The sequence below is a fragment of the Cottoperca gobio genome, chromosome 13 (genome assembly GCF_900634415.1).
Source record: "Cottoperca gobio chromosome 13, fCotGob3.1, whole genome shotgun sequence".
NCBI classification, from domain to species: Eukaryota; Metazoa; Chordata; class Actinopteri; order Perciformes; family Bovichtidae; genus Cottoperca; species Cottoperca gobio.
In genome coordinates this window covers 10,574,640-10,600,045 of record NC_041367.1, presented here as the reverse complement: position 1 = coordinate 10,600,045, position 25,406 = coordinate 10,574,640, and the positions used below count along the sequence as shown (strand labels likewise).

The following is a 25,406-nucleotide window of genomic DNA, read 5'->3' as shown; positions in this document are numbered from 1 at the left end:
CTTATGCAAGTGTTCAACTTAATTGTGAGCTACATGATTATTTTGTATTCTATACAATGAATAAGTATAGCTTTTCCTGTCAAACAATAGCAACCTGATTACATTATTATCCTACATTATGTCTTCTTGCATTTTCTTTTGACAGTTTTCACTCTCATTCTTTTTTAGAAAAGAGATAAAGCTGTCTAGATTCAGAGAGATCTGATCACCTTTTGCACACGGTCCTCCCCGGCTGTCTCTCAAAGGAGGGTCAGGGCGATCTGCACCCCCCAGACAGAAGAAACCTTCCCAGCATTCACTCGTAGGTGCTGAGAGTCCCGCAGCATCGCAATAGTAACCAGGGAGACATGGCTGGCAATCCTCCTGAGAGCGGGAATGAAAGAAACAGAGAGAGAGGAAGGTAGAGGCAGAGAGAGGCTGTGAGAAAATGAAAGAAAGCGAGTGCCTCCTTGTAACATTGATTTGGGATTAGATATTGATTTGCTGTCACAATAAAGGACAGAAAACGTGTACGTGCTTCACTGTATATACTGTAGGGGCTGGTGTACTGAAGCAGGACCAAAAACTTGTTTGGAAAGTAGAGTGTTACAGATATCCGATAGTGCTCAACATTAAACAAAAAAAAGACATGTCATGAAATAATTAACAGATAAATAATATAAATAAATACAGATGAAACATTTAACTATGAAATGTTTAAATATTCAAATAATATGTTTTATAACTCATTTTTCATTCTGCTTCTTTTCACATTGACAGCAGGTTTTTTTTATTTTAAAATGTTTTTTTCTAACCAAATGTTGCCTTTATTTCACAATAGATCATTGACCATTTATTTTTATGTTCTTGCTTTTAATCAAGTCTTGGTCTGTATATCAAGACAAACAGGGAATAGCCACTTTGAATGATATATACCACATTGTGTCTGTATTTATTTTCATATGATTATACATTTCATGTCCTAAGAATCATACATCATCTTGAATTATGTAAGGGAAAAAAAGAATATGTAGTTGCTGAATATTTCACAACTACCTAAAAGAAACTACATCCTGTTGTAACGTTAAAGAGAAAGACTCTCAATCATTGTCAAGGTGACATGTGGGTGCAATATTGAGTCAAAGTGACCTGGGAGACTAATTTGGTGTGATTAGAAAATGTTCCACGTGGACAGGGCAGAGGATGGATGGTGGCCTGGGGGCAGTAATGACCGGCAGGACATGGTCCTCCCTTTTCTGGTGAGAGACACAGAGAACAAAGCTGCCATGTGTCAACCATCTCAAAACAGGAATACACTTCCTCACAAAAAACATTTTCATTATCAGACTGTACTGTACATGTTTTTATACTGTAAATAATGTGTATTTACCTGCAGCCTGTGAGAGAGGTTGTGGAGAGGTGTTTCCATGTGAGCAGTAATGTCCTTCCTGACATTGTCCAGTAACAGCTGTGCCATTTCTGGAAGAGCAGTAATGGCCGCCGTCACACTGCCTGCACTGAGAAACGGACCAGTAGCCGGGGTCAGGACCGTAAGTTCCCTCTGGACAGCCTCTCAAGTCAAATCCGGTTCCTTTGGGGCAGTAAAAGCCTGCAGCCCACAGAGAAAGGACATGTAAAAAAAAAATACAAAAAAGTAGTTCAATTGTTGACTAATTGCATCCGCATTTACACTGATCATTGTTGTTTGTTTCAGGTTTTTAGTGAATATTTTGCATCATAATTTGTTATTTGTTTTAAATTAGCATACAACTGGAAATGTAATTTATTAAACCATCAAACTACACACCTGTAGGACACAAGTAAAGAGAGCCAGACACACAGTACCAGCCTGGCACACAAGGCTCACACTGAGTAGCATGTGTAACAGCAACATATGTCCCTGGATCACATGGAATAGGTTGAACAGTTCCCTCTGGGCAGTAGTAACCCTCAGGACATGGTCCCCCTGTAATTCCATCAGTAGGAGTGGAAGTAGTGGCTCCCTCTACACAGTAATATCTGTATAAGGAACAAGAGAACATGAAAACTCTATAACAGGAAGAAATACTCTTTTTCACAAGGACACAAGTGATGTTTATTTCTTAAGTTCATCGGAGTCCGCTGTACCTCCCACTGCAGGGCCCACTAGGTTTAGTGAGTCCGGCAGAGTCGCAGAAAAACCCCCCTCGACAGGGTTTGCAGTCTTCCTGGATACGCAGGCCTGAGCTGTTGGACCAGCTTCCTTCAGGGCATGCCACAGGAGCTGCGGTGCCTGTAAAGATGACACAAACATTAACTTAAGCATTATAGGAATATGCAGACAAATATAAAAAAACTATGCACAATGCAGTTATGGGGTTTAGTAAACACTACACTGACAATTGTTAACACACAGTGAGAATAATTCAAGTGTGGCGGATAAATAAGTGAGACACTCAAGCACCCATGCTGCGTGCAGCAATTCTGTTTGCCCTACAGCCGTATTTTCAAAGCATGGGTCAGTGCCCCAAGTCAGAGAGAACAAGTGTACAAATGAATTTGAAGAAAACTGTATCACAAGTTACAAGATAAATGTTGTCAGTACTTCCTGTAGGCCACCAAATGATAATTAGCATGAATAAAACATTTTAGCCCTTGAATATGATGGGGTAGAATGTTAATGGCCTCACGCGGTATACATTTGGTTACATTATCCTACAAAACAAGCTGCATCAGCATTGGATTACAGATAACATTATTTGGAAAATGTGGACCGCCTGCAACTTAATACATTTCAGGCATTAACAGTATAGCAGCACTGGAGCAGCTGCTGGCTGATTGCTCATTAAGGGAAGACAAGACAGTAACCTGAGGGGCAGTATTGACCAGGCGGACACAAGGAACCGGAGAGTCCATCCAGTGGGCTGGGAGATGATGCTCCCTCTCTGCACCAATAACCAGCATTGCATGGTCCTATAGGTAGAAGAGTATCACAACATATAATCATCATACAGTAATGTAGATATATCTACAGCTCCACAGTACACTCTTAAGACTACAACGTCTGGGTTTAACAACTGGATCAGCCAAATAAGTTTTGTACTATCAGTCACTGAGATATACATCTCAAAACCAAGGCAAATACAGTGAATCCAAAGCAAAACTGCACTCCAAGTTAGAGAAATTGGAATTTGCAATTTGGGTGAGCCACCCATTTATATAAATATATATATATATACACAGTATATGTAACAAACTAAGCTATACTATATTTTATATAGTGACACAATATGGGAATATATATTCAATACTAATTTCCTCATCAGACATAATCAGCTAGTTTTGTTATCATCATCATCATCTTGTGCATAGCAGTACCTACTGCTGCTGAAAATAATAGTGACAAACTAAATTTAAGAAAGGAAGATGAATGAAGAGAGGATAATAGTAAGAAGAGGGCTCTCTCTTTCTCACCTGCCGGCTCTGAAAGTCCCACAGAAGGACAGTACTGTCCAGCAGCACATGGCATGCAGCCTGTGAGGCTGGTTGTATGCAGTCTCGGGTTGAAGTAGCCTATGGGACAGGGGTGTTGGTTGGGCAGGGCTGTAGCTGCAGGGCAGTAGTGTCCTTTAGGGCAGGGCCTCAGAAAAGAGGCATTGGCTAGTCTCAAATCACAGTAGTAACCTTGACCGAAGAGAAATGCATATTTTTGAATTAGCACTGCCAGTATTGAAAATCAAACACTTATGTCCACATTTGTAGAATACTTCTTTCAACAAACGTGTAAAGTGCAGTTTTATTCCCGTTTCAACCCCTAACCCTAACGACACTTTGTTTAGAAAGGTGCCGTATAAATAAAGTTTATTGTCATTACTATATAATAATAAATTGAACAGGTGCATGTAAGCCATCAACTTCAATAAATAAACACTTGCTGGGTGCTTGAGAGCTGTTTTTATTGCACCCTATTCAGCGAAATAGAAATGGCACAAGGCCAAACGGCAGTGTTTAAAAAAGAGAAGAAATATATCCTTCTGCTGAGAATATAAAAGAGGTCCCCTACCCGCCTCACAGACAGCGCAGACTGCCTGTTTCTCTCTGTCCTGGTAGGTTCCTGACGGGCAGGGCTCTGGAGCTCCACTACCCTGTGAGCAGAAGTGGCCTGCAGGACACGGCAGAGCTGTAGCTCCAGTCTGACCAGGTGGGCACCAATAGCCTGGGTGACAAAAGACACAATACAATAACGTGGGCAAAGATTGAAAGGAGGTTGGAGCAGAACGTAGCACGTATCAAACCCACATATCTAAATGAAACAGGCAACTGCCAGAAACTTGTTTAAGTGTTATAATACCAATGAATCACGACACAATGTATTGGCTGACTGACCTTGGCCGCATGGTCCAGTCGGAGCCCTCAGACCTGCTCCTCTGCAGTAGAAACCTGCGGTACAGGGCTGACAGCCAGCCTCACTGGTTAGACCTGGCACTGAGGAGAACGTACCAGCTGGACACGACTCTGGCTCTCCTGAGCCCTCAACTGTAGAGAGAAAAAGTCATTCATTCAGCCATTCATTTTATTGCATTTACATTCCAATACCTATTCTGGGGCCGTAGGACACAAAAGCTAGAAAGCATGAAGACACCCTACACAGGTCACCAGTTTATTGACAGACACAAGATGACTCACTCTCATACCCATGGGTAATTTATGTTGTATGGTCTATCTGAGTCATAGCTACAGCTACTTTAGAGTCTCTAGTCCACCTAATTTGCATGTCTTTGGACTGTGGAAAGAAATTGGAGATACAAGACCTCAATGTTAAAGGTTGGGGGCCTTCTTCCTATTAAAAACAATTCCAATCAATTCCATAGAGCTGCCCTTTGAACATAAAATAAGATATGATAAGACTTTGCAGATTCTTACACTGCACAGGATATATGAAATACTTATTTGATGGTGTCAGTTTCTCTAAACGCCCTCAGTGTACTTTTGCTTAAGGCTATCTTGTCCAATTACACAGATTCTCATAAACATAGACATGGATTACTTTTTCTCATCAATTCTGAGTGGCAGACACCAACAGCTCATGTATGGTGGAGATATGATGAATACATAATAATGTTTTCCTATTAAACTCAATTATAAATGTCAACATTAGGCATTATGCTAGGCATCTGTGGGCCCAATGTACTATTCCACTTCAACAAGCACTTTACTTTACTTTATTAATAGGCTTAAAGACTTTGTTAGTAATATAACCGTTCCAAAGAACTAAAGCAGGGCTTACCACAGTATGCCCCAGGTGGACAGACGCTGCCTGTTTCTCCATCTGTTGGTCTGGCTTCAGTGGCTCCTCCAACACAGTAATACCCAGGGAAGCAGGGACCCATCGGTAGAGCCAAACCTTTTGAGCAACATAAGTACTGTTATGTGTATTTTATATACGTATAGATGTTATGTATAAGTCACCTTTAGACCGACATCCGCTTCTGCAGAATAATACGTGCGCCCCGAAAAGGTCTAGAATCAAATTGCCCCAGAGTTGTCTTATCTACTCTTTATCACTCTTCATACTGTACAATCATCTAAATACCTTTTTAAAAAGTCATAACATATATAAAAGTTAAGTTAAAGCCTTGTATTGCCATTATACAAAAAGTAAAACGAGATTCAGAGTGCAACTCTGTCCCAAAAAATACAAAGACATACATAACATTAAAAAACACGGCAGTAGGACAGACAACATAAGCAATCATACGGGGGAATAAATAGTAAAAAATATTGATATACTTTATACTTTTTAAAAGTGCATTCAGAGTGTGTATATGTGTGAAGATGGTTATGGGTATTGCATTAGGTGTGATGGTTAAGCAGCCTGACGGCCCAGGGGTAGAAACTGTTTTAGTGTATATATATATATATATATATATATATATATATATATATATATATATATATATATATATATATATATATATATATATATATATATATATATATATATATATATATATATATGTGTATGTATATATATATATATATATACAGAACACATAAACAATAGCTGTACTGACCAAAATTAAATCCAAACCCATATAGCGAAATTAACATAACACTTCCATCATCATCATCATGCCACAGAAATACTTGTATATTTTTCATATATTTATAATAATGTGTAAAATAATATATTCCAAATATCAAATTGACCAAATATTGTTGTTGGGTAATTCATATATTTTGTAATATAATTAGTAATATATTTACGTAGCAAAACCTACAACATGTCTTTCTGTGCATTCAAAAACATGTTAAACATATTGCAGCATAGTTTTCAACACACTCTCTATACATGTATGTTTGATAATGATAGATGAGTAAAGGTCAGACACAGGTAAATGTAGCTTTAGCAGGCTGCCTCGGGGTTCAGGTGATGACCATGAACAGCAATGTCTTTGATTTGTTGTCTGGCTTTGGACCTCTGTCATTCAGATACACTGTACTTTACAAACAAACACTACATTATTCTACATTGTTTGGTTTCACAGTTTACAAGCTCTGAGTGAAAACTTATTTGTGATACTAGATGAATGTGTTCGATTGGAAGGAAAACCAGTTTACTCGTTGGGGCCCGACATGGAGAACCAGACATGCTGACTGCGGACTGGTGACAAGTGTGCAAGAGTTGCTTTTTGATTATCAGTGTCCAAATACCTGAGATGTTACAGAAGGCTCCAGGTGGACAAGGCACAGGCTCTGAGCTACCCAAGGGGCAGTAAAAGCCCACCTGGCAGCGCCCCCCTGTGGATGTAGCTGGACAAAGACAGTTGGCATTTGTGTAATTGTCCAGGTCAAAAGGCTGTGAGTTCCATGCTGCTGACACACAGAACCAACCTGAGAGGAACAGACAGAGTGGGAGACAATGTATTATGATGCACTGATGTTTTGACTGCTGTCCATCTCTGTGATATACAAACACTCCTGCTGCTGACATAAAGTAGAATCAGTGTAGACGTCACATCAAATGATGATTTTCTCAGCACAGGGGGGGAAAAAGACGCTCCACGGGAGCGGGACGACAGCAAGACAGTGCAAAGTGTTAGAGACGAGTCATTGATGAGAAACAAACCAGGTAGGCACTGTTCTATTATCTGCCTGAGACTTGTGTGCATTAGGCTGTTGGCATATGGAGCCAGGTTGTTTGGCACCTTTGTACATAAATAAATAATGCAGGGAATCATCTAAAAGCTGCTGATGTTGCTTAAATACTACACTAAACTGTGAAGAGAGAAGAAGTAAAATAATGACTGATGTGGCTGGGGATGAGTTGTGTATATTTAATGTGCACTCTTTGTTCCCTAGCCGCAATTCTTCCAGACGGCTTTAGACTGGCAACCCCTAGAGACAAAAAGGCTTCACAGAGGACAGAGTCCTGACACTGAGAAACCAGGCTGTGAATGTGTCTTTCGTAGAAATTTTAAAAAGACACTGACCAGACTTGCATTTTCCAGACACTTTGGTCAGCCTCTCCTTCTCACAGTAGTGTCCTGGAGGACAAGGCAGGCAGCTGTCCAGACTCTGAGTCATGGGCTCTGGGTTGTAGTATCCACGAGGACAGGGGAACTGAGTGGCATGCCTTGTACCTACACATATAACACAATTGGACTTCAAACAAGTGCAACATGCCATTTCACTGTTTTAAATACTATTCATGTTTACTTGTATTGCGAAAGCTGAGGGGAATCGTTCATCAAAGCAGAAACAATTGTTAAGTACAACAAGAAGCTGCAAGATGTTACTACTAATCAATACATTCATGAGGAAACACAGCCGTGACTGTTGAATGTTTTGAGTAAGTGTACCATCAGGACAATAGAAGCCAGGGGGACAGGGGAACTCGGTGAAGTTGGCAGTCTTCTCTGGACAGTAGTAGCCAGCAGGGCAGCGGTAACATACTGACTGGCCCGTAAGGATGGTGTAGGCTCCAGCTGGGCATGGCACAGAGCTAGCACTACCCTCAGGGCAGTAATGACCTGGTGGGCAAAGACCTCCTTCTGAGCCTGGAGAGGAAATAACAATTAGATGTGGTAAATTACAGAGATTATGACTGCTAAGCCTTTAATGTGATGAATCATGTAATAAACACTGATTAATTCAGTAATCAGTCTTTCAACAAAACACCCTCACACATTCAGATTTTCTGCATTTATCAGCATCTGTTTTTCTACTAGCTGATGCTTATTCATAACATTACTCTCCACACATAATTAGCTGTGCTCTCCACTATTCCATATCGTGTATAAACTACATTCATAAAATTATTTTTGATTAATTAACTGTGAAAGCATTGTGTCAATATTTGAAGTCGCTCAAACTAAGTTTATCCTGCAGTAGAGATGGAGTGTGGGGATAAATCATTTTGACATTATCTAACAAGCACAAAATAAATTAACTTCTCATGAATAAAATGAAACAAACTCAATATTTTGACATTCTACCTGTAGCTGATGTATCTCCCCCTGGACAGTAAAATCCTGCTTGACACAATCCAGATGGACGAGTGAGACCTGCAGTGCCACATAAGTGACCCGCTGGACATGGACTACAGCCAAGGTTGTCTGTCAGATGAAGACTGCAACCATGCATGTGTGTGACAGATGACAACAGATGACAACACAAACACATAAACAGTTACACAGCAACACAACAGGAATAACTGCCTACAAATGTGTACATGTAATATGTGTATCTACTATGAATGTGTGTGTGTAATATGTGTATCTACTATGAATGTGTGTGTGTAATATGTGTATCTACTATGAATGTGTGTGTGTAATATGTGTATCTACTATGAATGTGTGTGTGTAATATGCAAGCATGTATGTTAACTTGTGTTTTTTAGCATAGTGGTGTGTAGGTTTATGTTGTGTACATACATATGTGTGTATGTCTGGGCATATATAGTCATCTGCATCCATTATAGGGACTTAGAGCAGTGGTTCCCAAAGTGGGGGGTGGGCCCCCTGGGGTGGGGGGGGGGGGCAGAGCTATTGCAGGGGGGGTTTGGCAAGGCTTGAGCCCTGCTAGCATAACATGGACAAGTTTGTGACAGGGCTCCCAGGGGGGAGGGGGGGCTCGAAAATATTCTTATCTATAAAAGGGGGGGGGGGCCTGCTAAAATAGTTTGGGCACCACTGACTTAGTGACTTTATATTTGTGCTTTCTGTGCTGTATTGTTACAGCTTACTGACACGTCCTTATACATATATTGTTTGATTTATTACATCTATTCACTGCTGAATTGCTGATCGTATGTGTATGTCATCTCTTCTGTTGTAACATTAATAACATTTGAACGCAACAAAAGATATGTGGGTCAGACGACCTGTCAGAGTAGGTTCCTGGTGGGCAGGGCAGTGGGAGACTGGTGCCTTCAGGACAGTACTTCCCCTTTGGACAGGCTCCTCCCACTCCTGTGCTGAAGTTACCATCTGGGTTCTGAAAGTTCACGCCTTAAGAAGTTGCACATTTAAGATAAGTTTAGTTGTCCTGGCTTATAGGTCAGGTTACAATGATAAATGTTAATATTGCCATTGTCACAACTGCTGATGGTATCATACGTGTAGTGTACCTGCTATGCAGTAGTAACCAGTCTGACAGGGTCCAGTAGGTTCAAAGAGACCCCAGTCCTCACAGTAGAACCCTGTAGACACAGCATGAAGCATTGAAAACACCACTGCAGTAACAATAAGGCCGGGACATTCTCCAAGTCTTGATTGTTAATTTCATCACATCATAAAATAATATTCCTCCTCTAGTTATTTAAATGTGATAAAGCATTCTATTGTTGTATTCGATCTAAATCAATTAGTTCCAGCACATCTATCAAATTGAGGACTTTATTACCTAAAAAAAACGGATTCAGCTCATTAAACACTTAATGAACGACTTTCCAGTGTCTTGGAGAGCAATGAAGAAAACATGTGACAATACTCTCACCTGCTGGACAAACGAGGCACTGCTCCACTTGGCTGAGGCCAAACTGAGGGCTGTATGTGCCAGGAGGGCAGGGCAGGATACCCTCAACACCGCCACCTAAACAGTAGTGTCCGGCTGGGCAGGCCTGGACACCTTCTCCTGAGAGACAGTAGGTCCCTGAGAGGCAGTCACCACACTCTTCTGCCCCTTCATCCAAAACAGCAAAAGTAGTAAAGTAATGTCTGCCTTTTATGTTTTAAATCGTGATACTTACTATGTCATTCAGTTTCATGAAATGTATTTTCTATACCTGTAAAGTTTGAGTACGTCCCATCAGGGCAGAGCACAGGAGAAGTTGAGCCCATGGGACAGTAGTATCCAATTGGACAAATGTCCCCCGTCAGTCCGTCTGAGGGAATTGAAGACACTGCCCCTCCTGAACAGTAATACCCTATAAATCAGTAGATATAAAAAAAAGTTATGGACCTAAAAGTATGAAGAAGAAAAAAGGACAGACATCTTCACCGACCCATAAAATAATAGTGTGGACAAATATAAAAAGTTAAATCTTAAAATCTTAAATGTTGTTCTATTAAACTGTTTTCGTCATTGTGTCAGATAATAAATTCCCATACCTGTATCACAGATTCCTGAGGGCTGGCTGAGTCCAGTATTGTTGCAGTAGAGTCCTGGAGGGCAAGGCCAGCAGGAGGACAGGTTTTGGCCTCCCACAGTGTTGCTCCAGGTTCCTACAGGGCAGGGGTGCTGCTGGGGGTACATGGTCCCTCGTGGACAGATGTAGCCTGCAGAACATACACCTCCAGAGGCCACGGCCACCTGCAGGAATATTGGAGTAATCATCAAACTATGACAAAGTTTGATCATTTTGGTCACTTATAGTTAAAACTTTAAAAGTTAAAGCAGTTGGCAAGTTGAGTTGGTAGCTGTCATTCATTTCCCACGCACTATCAGCAGCCTATCCAAAAAACAAATCTGAAAAACATTATTTATTTGCCAGTTCAAACTTAAACTAAACACGTTACTAAATTCCTAATTATATTAAAATGACAGGAAACACTTAAGGAGTCCAAGTGTGTGGGACATAAATAGCTGCCATCAAATAAACTACACACGTTTAACTTAGAAAGCAAAGATATTCAAATATATAAACACATTTCCACCTCTTTAATTGCCCCATGTTTGTCCCCGTCTGTGCTGCTTCGCTCTGGCTCATATACTGTAACATGCTAACAAGCTATATTGTTTCCTCACAACAAGCACATAGCAGACAAAATGTCAAACATTTCACCATCATCGTTTATCATTCAAAGAGCAACATGGATAAATACATGAAAGGTGTTTACAGCGTGGTTTCTTCCTGCATATGAAATATATCTTTGGAAGAAATTTGAACAACAATTTGATAATATGGCATCAAAAAATAGTCTATTAAATTCCTTTCAATACCTGTAGAATAAGATGATTGTATTAATTCTCTCATTCTCTGTGTACAACCTCTGATACCTGGGAAGAGTCACTGTATATCTAGAAGAGACTGCCATGAGACTTGTTATTATACTGTCCAAAAAGAAAACTCACATTTTGGAAGTGTTTAAAACTAATACTTAAAATGCTATTCTGTATCTATATTTCTTATTATTGCATATGATATCTATCTATCTATATCTATATCTATATCTATATCTATATATATATATAGATATATATATATTAAATATATATATTATATAATATTATTTAGTTCTTACTAAAAACATCAGTTATTTCTTGGATAAGCTGCTGGAAGCCAAGCTATCAAAATTGTTATTCATTACATCCTACCGGAGTGGCAGTGGAGGCTCCAGAGGTGCAGTAGTGTCCCGGGTCACAGAGACCCTGAGGGTCAGACAGACCGGCTCGGCTGCAGAACCAACCAGCCTCGCATGGCCGACAGTGCTGCACAGCGTCACTGCCAGGCTGGTCAGAGTAATAGCCCTGAATAATGAGATGGTATCATTTTACAATATGTGAATTTGAATGAGAGTTAAATCCAATTCATGACGCTTTAGTGCAAAAGTACACACACACACACAATAACACACAAATACTGACTGGAGGACAGGGTCGAGCAACAGAAGACCCCGGAGGACAGAAGTGTCCTCTGGGACACAGTGGTGGGTGGGACAAGCCTGTCTGGTTACACAGTCTGCCTCCCTGACACTCCACACATGACTGTGCACCTTGACGCTGTGGAGGATTTATAGACAGGGGAATAACCTTAACATGGCTTTATCTCATTATCTAATTTTAACAGCACACTTTCAGTAGAATAGCACTTTGTATTCTGTATGGATTATTTCCTACTGGCTGAAAAGTGCCAAGAGGACACGGTTGTGGCCTCGCTGCCCTCTCCAAGGTATAATAACCCTCCTCTGCTTCATTCTGAACAGGTGACGCTGAGCCACCAGTGCAGTAGAAACCAGGAAAACAAGGACCTGAAGGTGAGGTGTTGTTGGAACCTAAACAATAGAAACTGACAGGGAGAGAAAAATATTCACACAAAGAATAGACGTTTCTTTTTAACATGGTCCTCTTAAATAAATAAGGTGACATCTGAATAATCACAGCATGAGGAGGAAGTGAGTGTGAGTAGCATTACCCGGGTGGACAGCTGGCACACTCTTCAGGTCTGCTGAGGCCAGTGCTGTTGCTGAAGGTGCCGGGGGGACAGGGTCGGGGAGAGGACGAAGCTAGAGGACAGTAACTTCCTGCTGGACACAAACCTCCTGTAGGCCCATCCGCAGGAGTCTGGACATAGTCACAGTACAGACATAATTGCATTCCTAAAAAGGCCCATTCCAAGTAATTCAATGTAATACATAACAACGTAAACTGAAAATTAGACAGTAATTAATGTGACATGTGTCACCGACCTATCATTTATAAAAGACAGGAATAAAGCATTAAAGACTAGCAACGTCCATTGAATAAATTATTAAAATAGAAGTTTCGTACTGCAGACGTGGCTCCCTCTCTACAGTAGAAGCGCTCTTTGCAGCTTCCCGAGGGCTCTGAGAGTCCCACACTGGTGCAATACTGTCCTCCGCCACAAGGGGAGCACTCAGACCCGTCACTGAGAGCTGAACGGGAGCTGTAGGTTCCTTCAGGACAAGGTTCCGGAGTAGAAGTGCCCTCCGGACAGTAACAGCCCTATCAATAGCGTGACAGACAGAGAGGAAGAGGTGGTTTCACATGCACAGTGCCAAGCACAATTAAAGTTGCAAAGTCAAAATGCTGGATATTCCTACCCGAGGGCAGACTGAGGGCATGTGAGTTCCTAGTCTGTCGCAGTAATGCCTGGATGGACATGAAACACATGTTTCTCCACTGTGACCAAGAGTGTTGTTCCTATATTGGCCAGACTGACAGGGGTAGGTGTTGGGGTAGCCAGTCCCTCTGGGGCAATAGTGCCCGTGAGGACACATGCCTGTCTGAAATATTACATCATACATAATAATTGTGTCATTTATGTATTTATTTATGTAATTGTGTGAAATCGTCACCTAAAACAAAAAATGACTATATTAATGAGCATTTTTGTGCTCAGTATGTATAATATAATTATGCACGGTCACTTTGATAAAAATGGATTAGGTAGAAAAAAATTGAAATAGGATACTTTAATATATTCGTTCATCTCATTCATTTGGCATCTTACAGGTCTGGTAATAGGCTGCTCCTGAGGCTGCTGGGAGTAACAGTACTTCCCCTCCGGACACTGGACACACTCGCTGGCATCACGCAGACCTGGAGATTCACTGTAGGTACCATTGGGGCAAGGAATGGGGTTGGGATCCTATGAGGGAAATCACATTTGCAGGTAGGTTAGCGATTCAGACATTTGAAAAGAATGCCAATATTAAAAAACATATATTACTTTGCTGTATGCATCGTTTGACTCACAATGCCTCCTCCGGGGCAGTAGAAGCCTCGAGGACAGAGGGTGGCTGAGCGCTGAGGGTCTCGGGCCAAACCCTGAGAGCAGAGAAAGCCTGGGGGGCACACCATGATGCTTAACATGGCTTCCTCACTAGTGGTCTCATTACTGCAGTAGTGGCCCTGCAGGCATGGAGAACACCCCGCAGAGCCCTCATCCTACACACACAAAAGAACGTGAAGGAAGATTCAAAGAGCTGAAGTTAAAGATATCACCAGTATGGGGGAGGGACAGTGCAAAATACAGACTGAAAACAAAAGGGAAAAGTGGATCGAACTTGTAAGATGCTGATATCTCTTCAATATTGAAAGCAAAACATGAACTTTAATAACATTTGACTTTAACTACTCCTATTGCTGACATTTACAGATGTACATACATGGTGAGTAATGTAAGACGATCACTGTGGGCGGAAAATGCTAGTCTAAAAATAAGACAATCAGACAGGCTGATGGAAGGACGAGACTCGTAGAGCAGCTCTGGTTTCTACAGGTTCTGTCAGTTGACCAGTCACTGTGGACTGTGTTTTAAAAGGGGACCTTACAGAGTAGCTGCCAGCTCCACACACTCTGGGGTTGACAATGGCTGAGTGGGGACAAAAATAGCCAGCAGGGCAAGCAAAGCAGTCCTCCAGCCTCCGACCTCCTTTCAGATGGCGAAATGTGGATCTGAAGAAAGACAGATATACTAAATGTTACTTACTGCACCAGCTTAATCCTTAGATTTACCAGATATAGCAAATTATTTCCATATCATCATACACTTTATCATCATTCTCACATCTTCCTTTTGATATTCAACACACAATGACTGCTTACAGTGGGCAGGGGGAAGGTTTGGAGGTGCCCTTTTGACAGAATGAGCCTTTAGGACAAATTAGGCAATCTTCTCGGTATCTGTTGCCCATGTGGATGCTGTAGGTTCCCGCAGGGCAAGGAAACTGGGTGCCATATGCAGTCCCTGGTGATGCAACATCGAAAGAGTTATATCAGCATGAATGACTCATAATTACAGCTCTTAAAGAGAAAACAAATCTTTTTTTATGAAATCATTTTAATACGGAAAGAAAAAAATGCTTTACTTTTAAAGATCATTTTGTGAGTTAGATTTTTAAACTACAACAGTAATAACATTTATTCATTTAATTAAGATTCACACTCATGTGTACCGTCAGGACAGTAGTGTCCAGAGCTGCATCGACCTGACGGAGCTCCAGATCCAGCCAAACAGTACCAGCCCTGTGGGCATGGCCGACACTCACTTTCATTTTCCAACCCACTGTGACTACTCCATGTCCCCACAGGACACTTGTACTGGGTGGGGAACATAGTTCCAGGGGGACAATAATGCCCTGCAAAGCAGGAGAGTGGTGGTCTCTGGATACCACCAGTTCCTGATAAAACATAAATAATATAGGCATCAAGGTAGGAAAAACTTCCAAACAAACTGCAAGCTATACATTGTATTGATATTAAGTCGGTTTAGATGATACTGACTAAATACAAATATTAGTTGGAGTAAGCTCGAAAATGTGTACATTATTTCCTTAACGCTATACCAATATGTTGACTCATGTCACAACATTTCTTATGTATAGATATACATAAATAGTGTTTGAAAAAAACAAAAAACATCTGAACATGTAAATGTGTGAAAGATAAATGACACCTCGTAGACAGGCATATCGCACTGGGCACTGCTGACAGTGTGAGCGGTCAGTGAGGTCAGTGCGATTGCTCAGCGTCCCTGGTGGACAGGCATTGGTCGCCGCGTTGGGTTTAGAGGAACCAGGGGGACACACATACCTATCAAAAGTCATCACAATTATGGGGTAACGATTAAAGGCTGAATTAGATAAAAGGCAATATTACAAAAGTTCCTTTGTAAGAGAAATATTTTTACTTATTTAAGTCATGCGGTATCAAAACCATAAGTTTACTGTATCACTGAAGAATAAAACCAGACAAACAACAGAAAAGGGGTTACCCACCCTTGCATGCATTCCACATCGGGGGCCCTCAGGGCTACCTGTGTGCAGGCCTTCCCTGCATAGCACTCCCTGCAATCAGCCAACTCATCCTGACCCTCTAAGGGGTTAAAGGAGCCTGGTGGACAGGGCACAGGGTCGCTTCTCCCCTCAGGACAGTAAAAACCAGCCGGGCATTTGAGACAGTCCTTCACACCTGGAGGGGAATAGTTACAAGATGCCTAAGATGAATGAATGTATGTTTAGAAAACACTGTATGCCTACTTTATTAGGATGTCTATTAGATTCATTTAAATGTATTATTTGGAGTTTTTGCAATCCACCTCTATGTTAAAGGCCCTGCTCATCTAGCACATAGTTAGATTTCCTTTGACAGTCATCCATTAGTTTTTCTATTCAGGACTCACAGCTCCAGCTGGCCACCAACAGTTGTTTTTTATATTGGCGTATTGGACACTTTCTCTCTTTGCCCCTTGGCATCCATCTGTTGCAATTTCACATCTATACATTCCAGTTCATCGTGGGAAGTAAACAACACTTATATCTTTATATAATCACTGAGTTTGCTATGATAGATGGCTATAGCAGCATATTAGTTAAAGCTGAGCTGCTGATGGACTTTAGGGCAGTTCCCAAATAATAATTTCACTTATAAATAAATGGCAGGCCAGAGCCTGATACCCAAGGGGAACTAATCAATAACTGTGATTATAAAATGTTATTTAATAAGAGGTGAGTATAAAACAGCATATAAATGTACTTATTGCTCCTTGATGAGGGGTGAAGGTGCCTCGAGGACAAATCACTTCTTCCAAGGTGCCAGCAGGACAGTATCTCCCCCGAGCACAGGGTAAGCCAGGACCAGATGAGCCTGTGATACACACACACACACACACACACACACACACACACACACACACACACACACACACACACACACACACACACACACACACACATACATACACACACACACACACACACACACAATCTCCCTTTTAGGTTCTTTCTTCGAGTGGCAATGTGAAACTTATGTTTTATATTTCAGTATTTGTTGCTCCATTGAAGTCGGTGTATTAGTGCTAAGACTTTCCTGCAGGACAGAAGCGTCCTTCTCTGCATCTCTTGCAGGCTGCCCTACTTGTCTGACCCAGTTGTTCTCCCGCTGTACCAGCAGGGCAAGGTGACCCGTGAGGGGCGACAGTGCCCTCCTCACAGTAATAGCCCTGTGTGCAGAGGAAACGGGAGGTGGGTCTCCGTGAGCTGCCTTCCAGACAGTAAAACCCTAGAGAAAATTATTTATAGACAAGTTCATATGAATACTTTTTTTTTCAGAGGATATCTTATATTGGTTTATGGGTATGCATACTAATACTGATATGACTGCACATATTATAGTCTTTGGACATGAAACTTTGAGAATAACAATTTAGAAAATGTGCCACTATCAGTCAATACTCTACCTGCAGGACATATTGTGCAGTCTCTCAGTCTCTGCAGACCTTCATTGGGGCCGTAAGTCCCTGCAGGACAGGGTAGAGCTACACCTCCCACACAGTAATGACCTGAAATGAAGAGAAACATGTACACACATATATTATAATATATATTCTTCCAGGAGGGGAGGAAACTGAAATATGAATGTGAGTATGCAGTGATAACCACTAACCTATTGGACAGACCACACATGCTACCTCTTCCCTCATGTCTTTGTATGTTCCTGGTCGACAGCTGATTGTTTGACTGGACCTGTGGACTGGCTGGCTCCAGCGGGGGGTCACAGCTCCCCCACACAGCAAAGATGTGTCATTACAGCTACGGCAGTAAGTCTGCCCAGGTGTGGAAGTCCAACTAGGAGGACAGGGGAGCGGCTGTGACATCCCGCTATCTGGACAATAGCTTCCTATGGCAGAAATAAACAGATTTATTTCAAATGAAACACTTCATTGAGAGCCGATTAGATAATCTTAATGTGTTACTGTACTACCTGCTGGACACTGCAGGCACTGGATAGTGCATACAGTGGAATAAAAGCCCGGTGGACAGTCATTACACACGGTGTGATCTACGTTGGGCTCCCTGCCAGGTCGACACTATAAAGGCACATATAAGTGAAGAATAAGGGAGAAAGGAGAACTTAGATTATTTCCATTTTCTCGGCACACTTTACCACTCATCTATAATGGAAAACTAGACATTCTTCTCAATTCAATATGTTACCAATAAAGGATTTGTAATTGAAATAGTCTGCTGTAATACTTACCTTAATAGGAAATCCAGAAGTGCAGACAGAATCTACAGGGCACGTCAGACACTGTAGGACCCCCTCAGGAGAATGTTGTCCCGGGGGGCATAAAGAGAGGGTCCCATTGGCTGGATCACATGAGAAACCTGCAGGACACAGCCTACAGTCCACTCTGTCCTCTGAACTGATCAGACCTGGAAAACAAGGCTGCAAACATACAGAAATGAGTAAAGGCAGCACAATGACAACAATACCACCTGGGACGTCAAGGTATAAACGTACATGATAAAGGGAAATAAATGTGAAGCAAAGCTAAAGTTTAAGATGCCTTTTTCACACAGGTGTGACTAATCATTAATTGTTGCATTGCAGTTCCTCGTTAATTGTATTGGTTCCACCTGTGCTTTTCCTGCTATGACAAGTCAAAAAGTGTTTGTTGTGAAAAAGATCTATGAATCTGATTCATTGCTAGAAAGACTGTCAAGTATGACAGATATGCTTTTATTGGTTTTCAAAGGGGGACATGACGGATGGACTCATGGATGATGATGGTGGGTTTTCTATCCACAGCTGTCTCTTACTTTGCAGTCACTGATACTGCTTTTCCCTGTGTAGAGGTTGAATGTTCCTGCTGGACATCTATGAGGTGCAGATACATTGCCGGGACAACTGTAAAAATAAAAATAAATAAATAAAAAGATTATTTTTATTACAGGTAAATGTGTAATTAGTGATTTAATATATATATATATATATATATAAATCTTATGTCAAATTCTTACATGTGATTTCTTAAAAAGGATCAGGAAATAATGTCTCTTTATATTAAGGTCTCATAGATTATTATTTATTATTACATTACATTACACTTCTTTTAGCTGATACTTTTGTCCAAAGCGAGTAAACAGTAAGAATCGTGCAAGTACATTAGCTTCAAATAGGTGAAATCATTTCAAGTGCAGTACAATAGCTTCAAATAAGACAAACCAATGTAAGTGCTACATAGAGATTTATAACTATTTTTATAGTGTAGCTACACTTTAAGATTAAACAGGTCAGTCATTTCAAAGATGGTTGATGACTTACAAATGACCAGCTGGACACTCCAAACAAAGCTGGTGGGAGAAGTGTTTTCCCTCTGGACACTGATCAACGTCTATCTCTTCACCGAGGGGGAGGTCTGCACTCCCTTCAGATGATTCTTACATACAGTACATAGATTAACATAAGTATGTAGAAGTCTGTCATTAGTCAATATGTTTGACTCTCTAGTCAAGATGGTTAAATTAGCTGAATGTGTTACATATACTATAAAAAAACAACAACTTTTACAGTCATTGCTCTTACCTGAGGCGAGTCCAGATTGTGTCAGCAGCAGAAAAATCCAAGAAGCTAAAACACAGAACAGATGCATTACTTTCCATGAGCACATTATTACTGTATCTCTAATCAAGTCCACACTGGTTCATTTTCTGTGTATTTTCATTCATCAAAACTGTTTAGTCTGAGCCTACAGGACAGATTGTTTAAAGACATGAAAGTGAGAGGCCCACAGTCACTGAAAGTGAAACAGGAGCACGAAATGTGAGTCCCATGTGATGCTCTAGCTGATAATGTTGTGCAATGATGTTCCGTAACTCTATCTTCCACTTTCATAATGCATGAGTGTGTGCTAACGCTAACCTAGATATTGTTTCTGTTAGTGGATGATTTCAATTATTTATGTTAGTTCTGTAATTAATTAAAAAGGTTAAAAATAAAAGAACATATGGAAAAGACATGAAAAAATCAGATGCATCCACACGCTAACGATGAAAGCTTTATCCCAGAAGACCCCTTTTGTCTTCAAAGCGTGAGGATTTAAAAATAAATTATTTAATGCCAGTGGAAAATGAATGACAGCCACATCCTTTATTCGAGCAGAGAGAGAGTTGCAATGGTGCATTTGCAGATACGTACAGTATATCTCAAAAGTGAGTACACCCTTTAGATTTTTGCAAATATTCTGTTATATCCTTTCAGGGGATAACATTATCCTACTGAAACTTTGATATAACTTAAAGTAGTCAGTGTGCTGCTTGAATAACAGTATAGATTTATTGTCCTTTGAAAATTACTCAGTACACAGCTGTTAATGTCTAAACAGCTGGCAACAAAAGTGAGTACACCCCATAGTGAACATGTCTAAATTGTGCCCAAAGTGTCAATATTTTGTGTGACCACCATTGTTATCTAGCACTGCTTTAACCCTCCTGGGCATGGAATTCACCAGAGCTGCACAGGTTGCTTCTGGAATCTTCTTCCACTCCTCCACGACGACATCACGGAGCGCACGGATGTTGGACACCTTGCACTCCTCCACCTTCCTCTTGAGGATGCCCCACATGTGCTCAATTGGGTTTAGGTGTGGAGACATACTTGGCCAGTCCATCACCTTAACCTTCAGCTTCTTCAGCAAGGCCGTTGTCATCTTGGAGGTGTGTTTAGGGTCATTATCATGTTGGAAAACTGCCCTACGGCCCAGTTTCCGAAGAGAGGGGATCATGCTCTGCTGCAGGATGTCACAGTATATATTGGAATTCATGTGTCCCTCAATGAAATGCAGCTCCCCAGTGCCGGCAGCACTCATGTAGCCCCAGACCATGATGCTGCCACCACCATGCTTGACTGTAGGCAAAACACATTTGTCTTGGTACTCCTCACCAGGGTGCCGCCACACACGCCGGACACCATCTGACCCAAACAGGTTTATTTTGGTCTCATCAGACCACAGGACATGGTTCCAGTAACTCATGTTCTTGGATTCATTGTCTTCAGCAAACTGTTTGCGGGCTTTCTTATGCATCGGTTTCAGAAGGGGCTTCTGTCTGGGGCGACCGCCATACAAACCGATTTGATGCAGTGTGCGGCGTATGGTCTGGGCACTGACAGGCTGACATCCCACTTCTGCAACCTCTGCAGCAATGCTGGAAGCACTCGCACGTCTATTTTTGGAAACCAACCTCTGGATATGACGCTGAGCACGTGGACTCAACTTCTTTGGTCGACCCTGGCGAGGCCTGTTCCGAGTGGAACCTGTCCTGGAAAACCGCTGTATGATCTTAGCCACTGTGCTGCAACTCATTTTCATGGTGTTGGCAATCTTCTTATAGCCAAGGCCATCTTTGTGAAGCGCAATAATCCTTTTTTTCAGCCGCTCAGAGAGTTCCTTGCCATGAGGTGCCATGTTGTCCAGCATTCAGAGAGAATTGTGCCCAAAACACCAAATTTAACAGCCCTGCTTATCATTTACACCTGAATCCTTGTAACACTAACGAGTCACATGACACCAGGGCGGGAAAACAACATCATTGGGCACAATTAGGACATGTTCACTATGGGGTGTACTCACTTTTGTTGCCAGCTGTTTAGACATTAACAGCTGTGTACTGAGTAATTTTCAAAGGACAATAAATCTATACTGTTATTCAAGCAGCACACTGACTACTTTAAGTTATATCAAAGTTTCAGTAGGATAATGTTATCCCCTGAAAGGATATAACAGAATATTTGCAAAAATCTAAAGGGTGTACTCACTTTTGAGATATACTGTATGTTCAAATGGCATTATCATGTTTTTTTTCAAACCATGTGCAAATTGTATGCTTTGCGTTATTAATACACAAGTAAAATGTGGTGATTTCATCATGTTAGTGAGTCATAAGTGTAGCATTATGTTTGAGAATATGTTTTTTTTACTTTGCAGGAAGTCAGGTGCAATAAATGGGAAGTTATGAATTACTTTCACACAGCTCTGAAACCTGTTGTATACCACTTCCTCTAGTCTTATCCAGGGGTTGGAGCATATGTGTGGGTATTTTAGCATTTTTCTGCAGATGCAAGCATCACCAAAACTACATGAGCACAAGATATTTGACTGCATGCTTTTAGGCAGTAGGAGTCAGAACAACAATGATGATCTCAGTCCACTTCACGTTGCTCTTTTTTTTAGTGACACACGGTAAAGTATATATAGGCCTACTCTTTGTCAATGGACTACACTTTTTAAGTGTGTTAAATACAATAGAAGAATCAAAATGTGCTCGGTATTTGATGTAATATAATGTTTTTTTTCTGTAAAGTCAATCAAATGTCCTCTTTTTGCAGATTTTGTGAGCTGTGTTAAAATGACGATACCCGGAGACCTGATAGATGTCTTGGCTGTAGCGTTGGGAGACTATCTCACATTAAACTGCACATACAATTGCTCCAGTGGATTTGTCCGTGGCTGTTGGAGTAAAGCATCATACTCAGGCTGTCTTGGGAATTACAGTAAAAGCAGTTTGTGCACAATGTCCCTTCATATGTCAAATGTGTCTACAAAAGATGTCGAGAAGATCTACACTTGCTACACACTAAACACAGATGACCCGCAAGTTCGGAAAAACATAGAACGCGTTGTTTCTCTGCAACTTCAAGGTTATTATATGAAAATCAATATCGGATATATCTTGTCTTTGCTAAGTAAATGTCACAAAGCTGGAAGAAGATTTAATTTCAATGGGTTTGTTGCTTCTTGTTTTTCAGTTACAGTTACAGTTACCCCAAAGACTGAAAATGGTGAGGAGCTTGAATTTTATTATTATTTATTCTTAAAATATCTGGTATAAAATATTTTACAATTATAACTATATCCTATTTAGTTACATATCTCTTTAATTTATATAAACTATATTCTTCATTTCTCAGCATCTCTTCCTGCTAAGCCAAACGACTCAAATGGAGGTGAGATGGCACTGTAGATGGTAGTTTAATTATGTAGATAATGTATGACTGTATTTTATATAATTAAGTAAATCTGTATGAGGAACTTAAAAACAAAAGTTTCTGCTTTAATCCAATACAATCTGAATTAATACTTGTGTTTCCGTGTTAACAGGAGAATTGATTGGAATTAAGGTTTTAGCAACAGTTACCGTTGCTGTTGCCACGGTGCTTGCAGCCTTGGCAGTTTACTTGTGTCTGAACCGGAACAGACAGAACTGGACTGATAAAGGTGATTACAAAGTATTACGCTATTAACATTGCTGTAAGAAAGTAACAATTTCTAAATAAGAAAATACACAAATATTATGTCTATATCATTGTGTAAAATATTGTCACACATCCCAGGGGAGCCTGTTGTGTCCAGGTCAGGGTAAGTACAATTTAAAAATGACTATTTGGGTAAATTAGTGCAAAAAATCTAATATTTTTTCAGTTCTTTATTAGTTAATTTATGTATATGTTCTTGTTTCAGTTCACCACTGCCTCCTCCCGCAGTCCCTTCACCAGTAAAAGGTAAACAGTTTAAAAATATCAAAAATAAAAATGCAAGAATTGAAGTCTTCAAATGCAGTCGTGCCATTCATACCTATCACACTCACCAGGGTCACTGTCAACACAAAGTGAAAGAGTGACTTTGAGGATTCCTACACCAGGTAAGATGATCTCTGGATCAGCAGTAGCACCACACGTGATTTCTAAGTGACACAGCATTCACCTTCTGTAATACAAAGACTGACATATTGATGTATTGAATCATTTCTTTGGCCCAGATAATGAGAGCGACACTGAGGTTCCATATGCTGACATAATGATCACTGTCCGAGGTGTCAGTACGCCAGAGCTCACTCAGGTCAGCTACTTGACTCCTGGAGATCAAAAAGAGGTGAGGGACGAGAGTCAGAGTCAATATGTTTGTCACTTTTATCTTACTGAATCTTAAATTCATAGGACAGCTTATTCCCCTCTGTTCTATGTAGATCACATACATCTAAAGCTGGTAAATGCCCATGTTACGGTGATCTCTTATAGTTTATTGCTGTTGGTTTACAAGGAGGCACAATGAATACACAGAATATATCACTTTAAATTAATGAGCAGTTTCTTGGCTATGCTTTATAGACAGCTGAAGGCAAAGGGAAAATAAAGAGCTACTGTGTGCAGTGGGCATCAGTCATTATGAGGCTGCCAAACAAGAAACATAGAAATGTGGAGTCTGCTCATATATCTATCTCTATCTACTCTTATCACAATTCTAACACTTCGTATGTGTAACTTACTTGTTTAAAAACTGAAATGTATAAATAAACATAGGTCAGTTGCCAGTTTACTTAGTATTTATGTCATATTGCATACACTAAATATTAGCAACATCTCTCAGTATAACCCAATATAATTCAACAGCACCACGAACTAGCTTACAAAAGGACCATAAACTAAGCAACACCCCTCCAAAAACTGATTATACCCTCTATGAAGGTAGGATTCATTGCAGAGGTGTTGAATTAGAGTATTGATTTAGTTAGCTAGGTGTAACTAATGAACTGGCCACTGAATGGATATGTTGTTTAAATTGTACCAAGTGAGTTGTATTATTGCCATTGATTTCAATGTTGGTTTACACATCTGCAGATTGCAATAACACATTATTGTGTGGTTTCTTAGAATAAAAGGGTTGCTGTCACTTTTAAATACACCACATAATACAACCGGTTTTAACTTTCTGTATCAATAATATAATAATAATAATAATAATAATAATAATAATAATAATAATAATAATATAATATTAATATATATATATATTATAATATATAATATAATAATTAGAGCCTACAAGAGTGCCCCCCCAAAAAGAAAAAACTTGAGTCAATGTTGCTAATCCCAACAACATGCTACATAAGTTTTTCTCTGCTGCTCCTCCAGTGGAGGGGTGATGAATCAAGGTCTCACCTGCAGGCCTCACGTTCAGCTGACAGACTGCATGTCCCCCAGCCCAGAGAGGTCAGCCGTAAGATGAGCACCAACTCTGAGTATGCAGTCATCACATATGCCTGAGGTCGCAACTGATGGAAGAATAAACACACGTCTTGTTTTTGATGTACACGCTAATATGCATTATCTTTTGTTTTTTTAAGTAATCCTACTTTATATGTACTTATTATATTGTTTTTTTTTTACATGTTCTGTTTATAACTTGCATTTATATCCAATAAAGCCATTCAATTCAATTTCATTCAAGTCAAAATTCTTTATTGGCATGAGTGTAACAAAGATAATATTACCAAAATGTTATAGTGAGATTTGAAAGAAGTACAAGTTCATACTATCAAGAAAATAGCAGAGAGCAATGGACACTTCCTCTGTGTGTGCGCGCGCGCGTGTATGAATGTACGTGTGCGTGTGTGTCCTATGAGATTTTGAACATTTGAGCCTCG

At 40.4% G+C, this 25,406-nt stretch overlaps 2 protein-coding genes and 1 long non-coding RNA gene across 4 annotated transcripts in view; 1 reads left to right on the top strand and 2 right to left on the bottom strand.

The window, feature by feature from the left end:
• LOC115017935 (zonadhesin) overlaps positions 1–18,780 on the bottom strand; it is a 30,747-nt gene extending 11,967 nt beyond the window's left edge. The window contains exons 1-39 of the mRNA XM_029446679.1: positions 18,747–18,780; positions 18,184–18,372; positions 17,908–18,013; positions 17,590–17,823; positions 17,384–17,485; positions 17,014–17,205; positions 16,681–16,791; positions 15,924–16,116; positions 15,602–15,738; positions 15,102–15,326; positions 14,752–14,893; positions 14,478–14,601; positions 13,900–14,091; positions 13,655–13,792; positions 13,245–13,427; positions 12,952–13,146; positions 12,596–12,744; positions 12,301–12,469; positions 12,049–12,183; positions 11,779–11,931; positions 10,572–10,773; positions 10,247–10,387; positions 9,958–10,143; positions 9,590–9,661; positions 9,344–9,470; positions 8,457–8,590; positions 7,821–8,018; positions 7,452–7,601; positions 6,673–6,852; positions 5,246–5,362; positions 4,345–4,494; positions 4,022–4,174; positions 3,433–3,642; positions 2,827–2,931; positions 2,107–2,251; positions 1,787–1,998; positions 1,370–1,588; positions 1,129–1,235; positions 210–363 (exon numbers count right to left, since the gene is read on the bottom strand). Of these exons, the coding sequence (XP_029302539.1) occupies positions 210–363; positions 1,129–1,235; positions 1,370–1,588; positions 1,787–1,998; positions 2,107–2,251; positions 2,827–2,931; positions 3,433–3,642; positions 4,022–4,174; positions 4,345–4,494; positions 5,246–5,362; positions 6,673–6,852; positions 7,452–7,601; positions 7,821–8,018; positions 8,457–8,590; positions 9,344–9,470; positions 9,590–9,661; positions 9,958–10,143; positions 10,247–10,387; positions 10,572–10,773; positions 11,779–11,931; positions 12,049–12,183; positions 12,301–12,469; positions 12,596–12,744; positions 12,952–13,146; positions 13,245–13,427; positions 13,655–13,792; positions 13,900–14,091; positions 14,478–14,601; positions 14,752–14,893; positions 15,102–15,326; positions 15,602–15,738; positions 15,924–16,116; positions 16,681–16,791; positions 17,014–17,205; positions 17,384–17,485; positions 17,590–17,800 (5,713 nt within the window). The 5' untranslated portion in view covers positions 17,801–17,823; positions 17,908–18,013; positions 18,184–18,372; positions 18,747–18,780. The remainder of the gene's footprint in view (positions 1–209; positions 364–1,128; positions 1,236–1,369; positions 1,589–1,786; positions 1,999–2,106; positions 2,252–2,826; positions 2,932–3,432; positions 3,643–4,021; positions 4,175–4,344; positions 4,495–5,245; positions 5,363–6,672; positions 6,853–7,451; positions 7,602–7,820; positions 8,019–8,456; positions 8,591–9,343; positions 9,471–9,589; positions 9,662–9,957; positions 10,144–10,246; positions 10,388–10,571; positions 10,774–11,778; positions 11,932–12,048; positions 12,184–12,300; positions 12,470–12,595; positions 12,745–12,951; positions 13,147–13,244; positions 13,428–13,654; positions 13,793–13,899; positions 14,092–14,477; positions 14,602–14,751; positions 14,894–15,101; positions 15,327–15,601; positions 15,739–15,923; positions 16,117–16,680; positions 16,792–17,013; positions 17,206–17,383; positions 17,486–17,589; positions 17,824–17,907; positions 18,014–18,183; positions 18,373–18,746) is intronic.
• LOC115017937 (uncharacterized) lies at positions 18,587–25,204 on the top strand. 2 transcript variants are annotated; one of them, XM_029446682.1, is made up of 10 exons: positions 18,587–18,716; positions 22,312–22,623; positions 22,732–22,764; positions 22,894–22,929; positions 23,084–23,200; positions 23,317–23,341; positions 23,444–23,484; positions 23,574–23,624; positions 23,742–23,854; positions 24,895–25,204. In XM_029446682.1, the coding sequence occupies exons 1-10, from the start codon at positions 18,689–18,691 to the stop codon at positions 25,024–25,026; spliced, it is 888 nt and encodes a 295-aa protein (XP_029302542.1). In that variant the 5' UTR covers positions 18,587–18,688; the 3' UTR covers positions 25,027–25,204. The 2 variants fall into 2 exon arrangements, with proteins under 2 accessions (XP_029302542.1, XP_029302541.1); XM_029446681.1 differs by lacking the exon at positions 18,587–18,716 and adding an exon at positions 22,012–22,165.
• On the bottom strand, positions 18,797–19,655 carry LOC115017938 (uncharacterized). The gene is made up of 3 exons (XR_003833297.1): positions 19,513–19,655; positions 19,252–19,366; positions 18,797–18,834 (listed from the first exon to the last, which is right to left on the bottom strand). It is a non-coding gene; the product is annotated as an uncharacterized LOC115017938 (long non-coding RNA).
• Positions 25,205–25,406: the final 202 nt, after the last annotated feature.

Coding starts and splice junctions, on each gene's coding strand:
- LOC115017937 (XM_029446681.1), top strand. CDS start 22,117: ATGATGATCTCAGTCCACTTCACGTTGCTCTTTTTTTTAGTGACACAC. Junction 22,765..22,893: donor TACCCCAAAGACTGAAAATG/GTGAGGAGCTTG, acceptor TTCATTTCTCAG/CATCTCTTCCTGCTAAGCCA. Junction 23,485..23,573: donor AGTCCCTTCACCAGTAAAAG/GTAAACAGTTTA, acceptor CACACTCACCAG/GGTCACTGTCAACACAAAGT.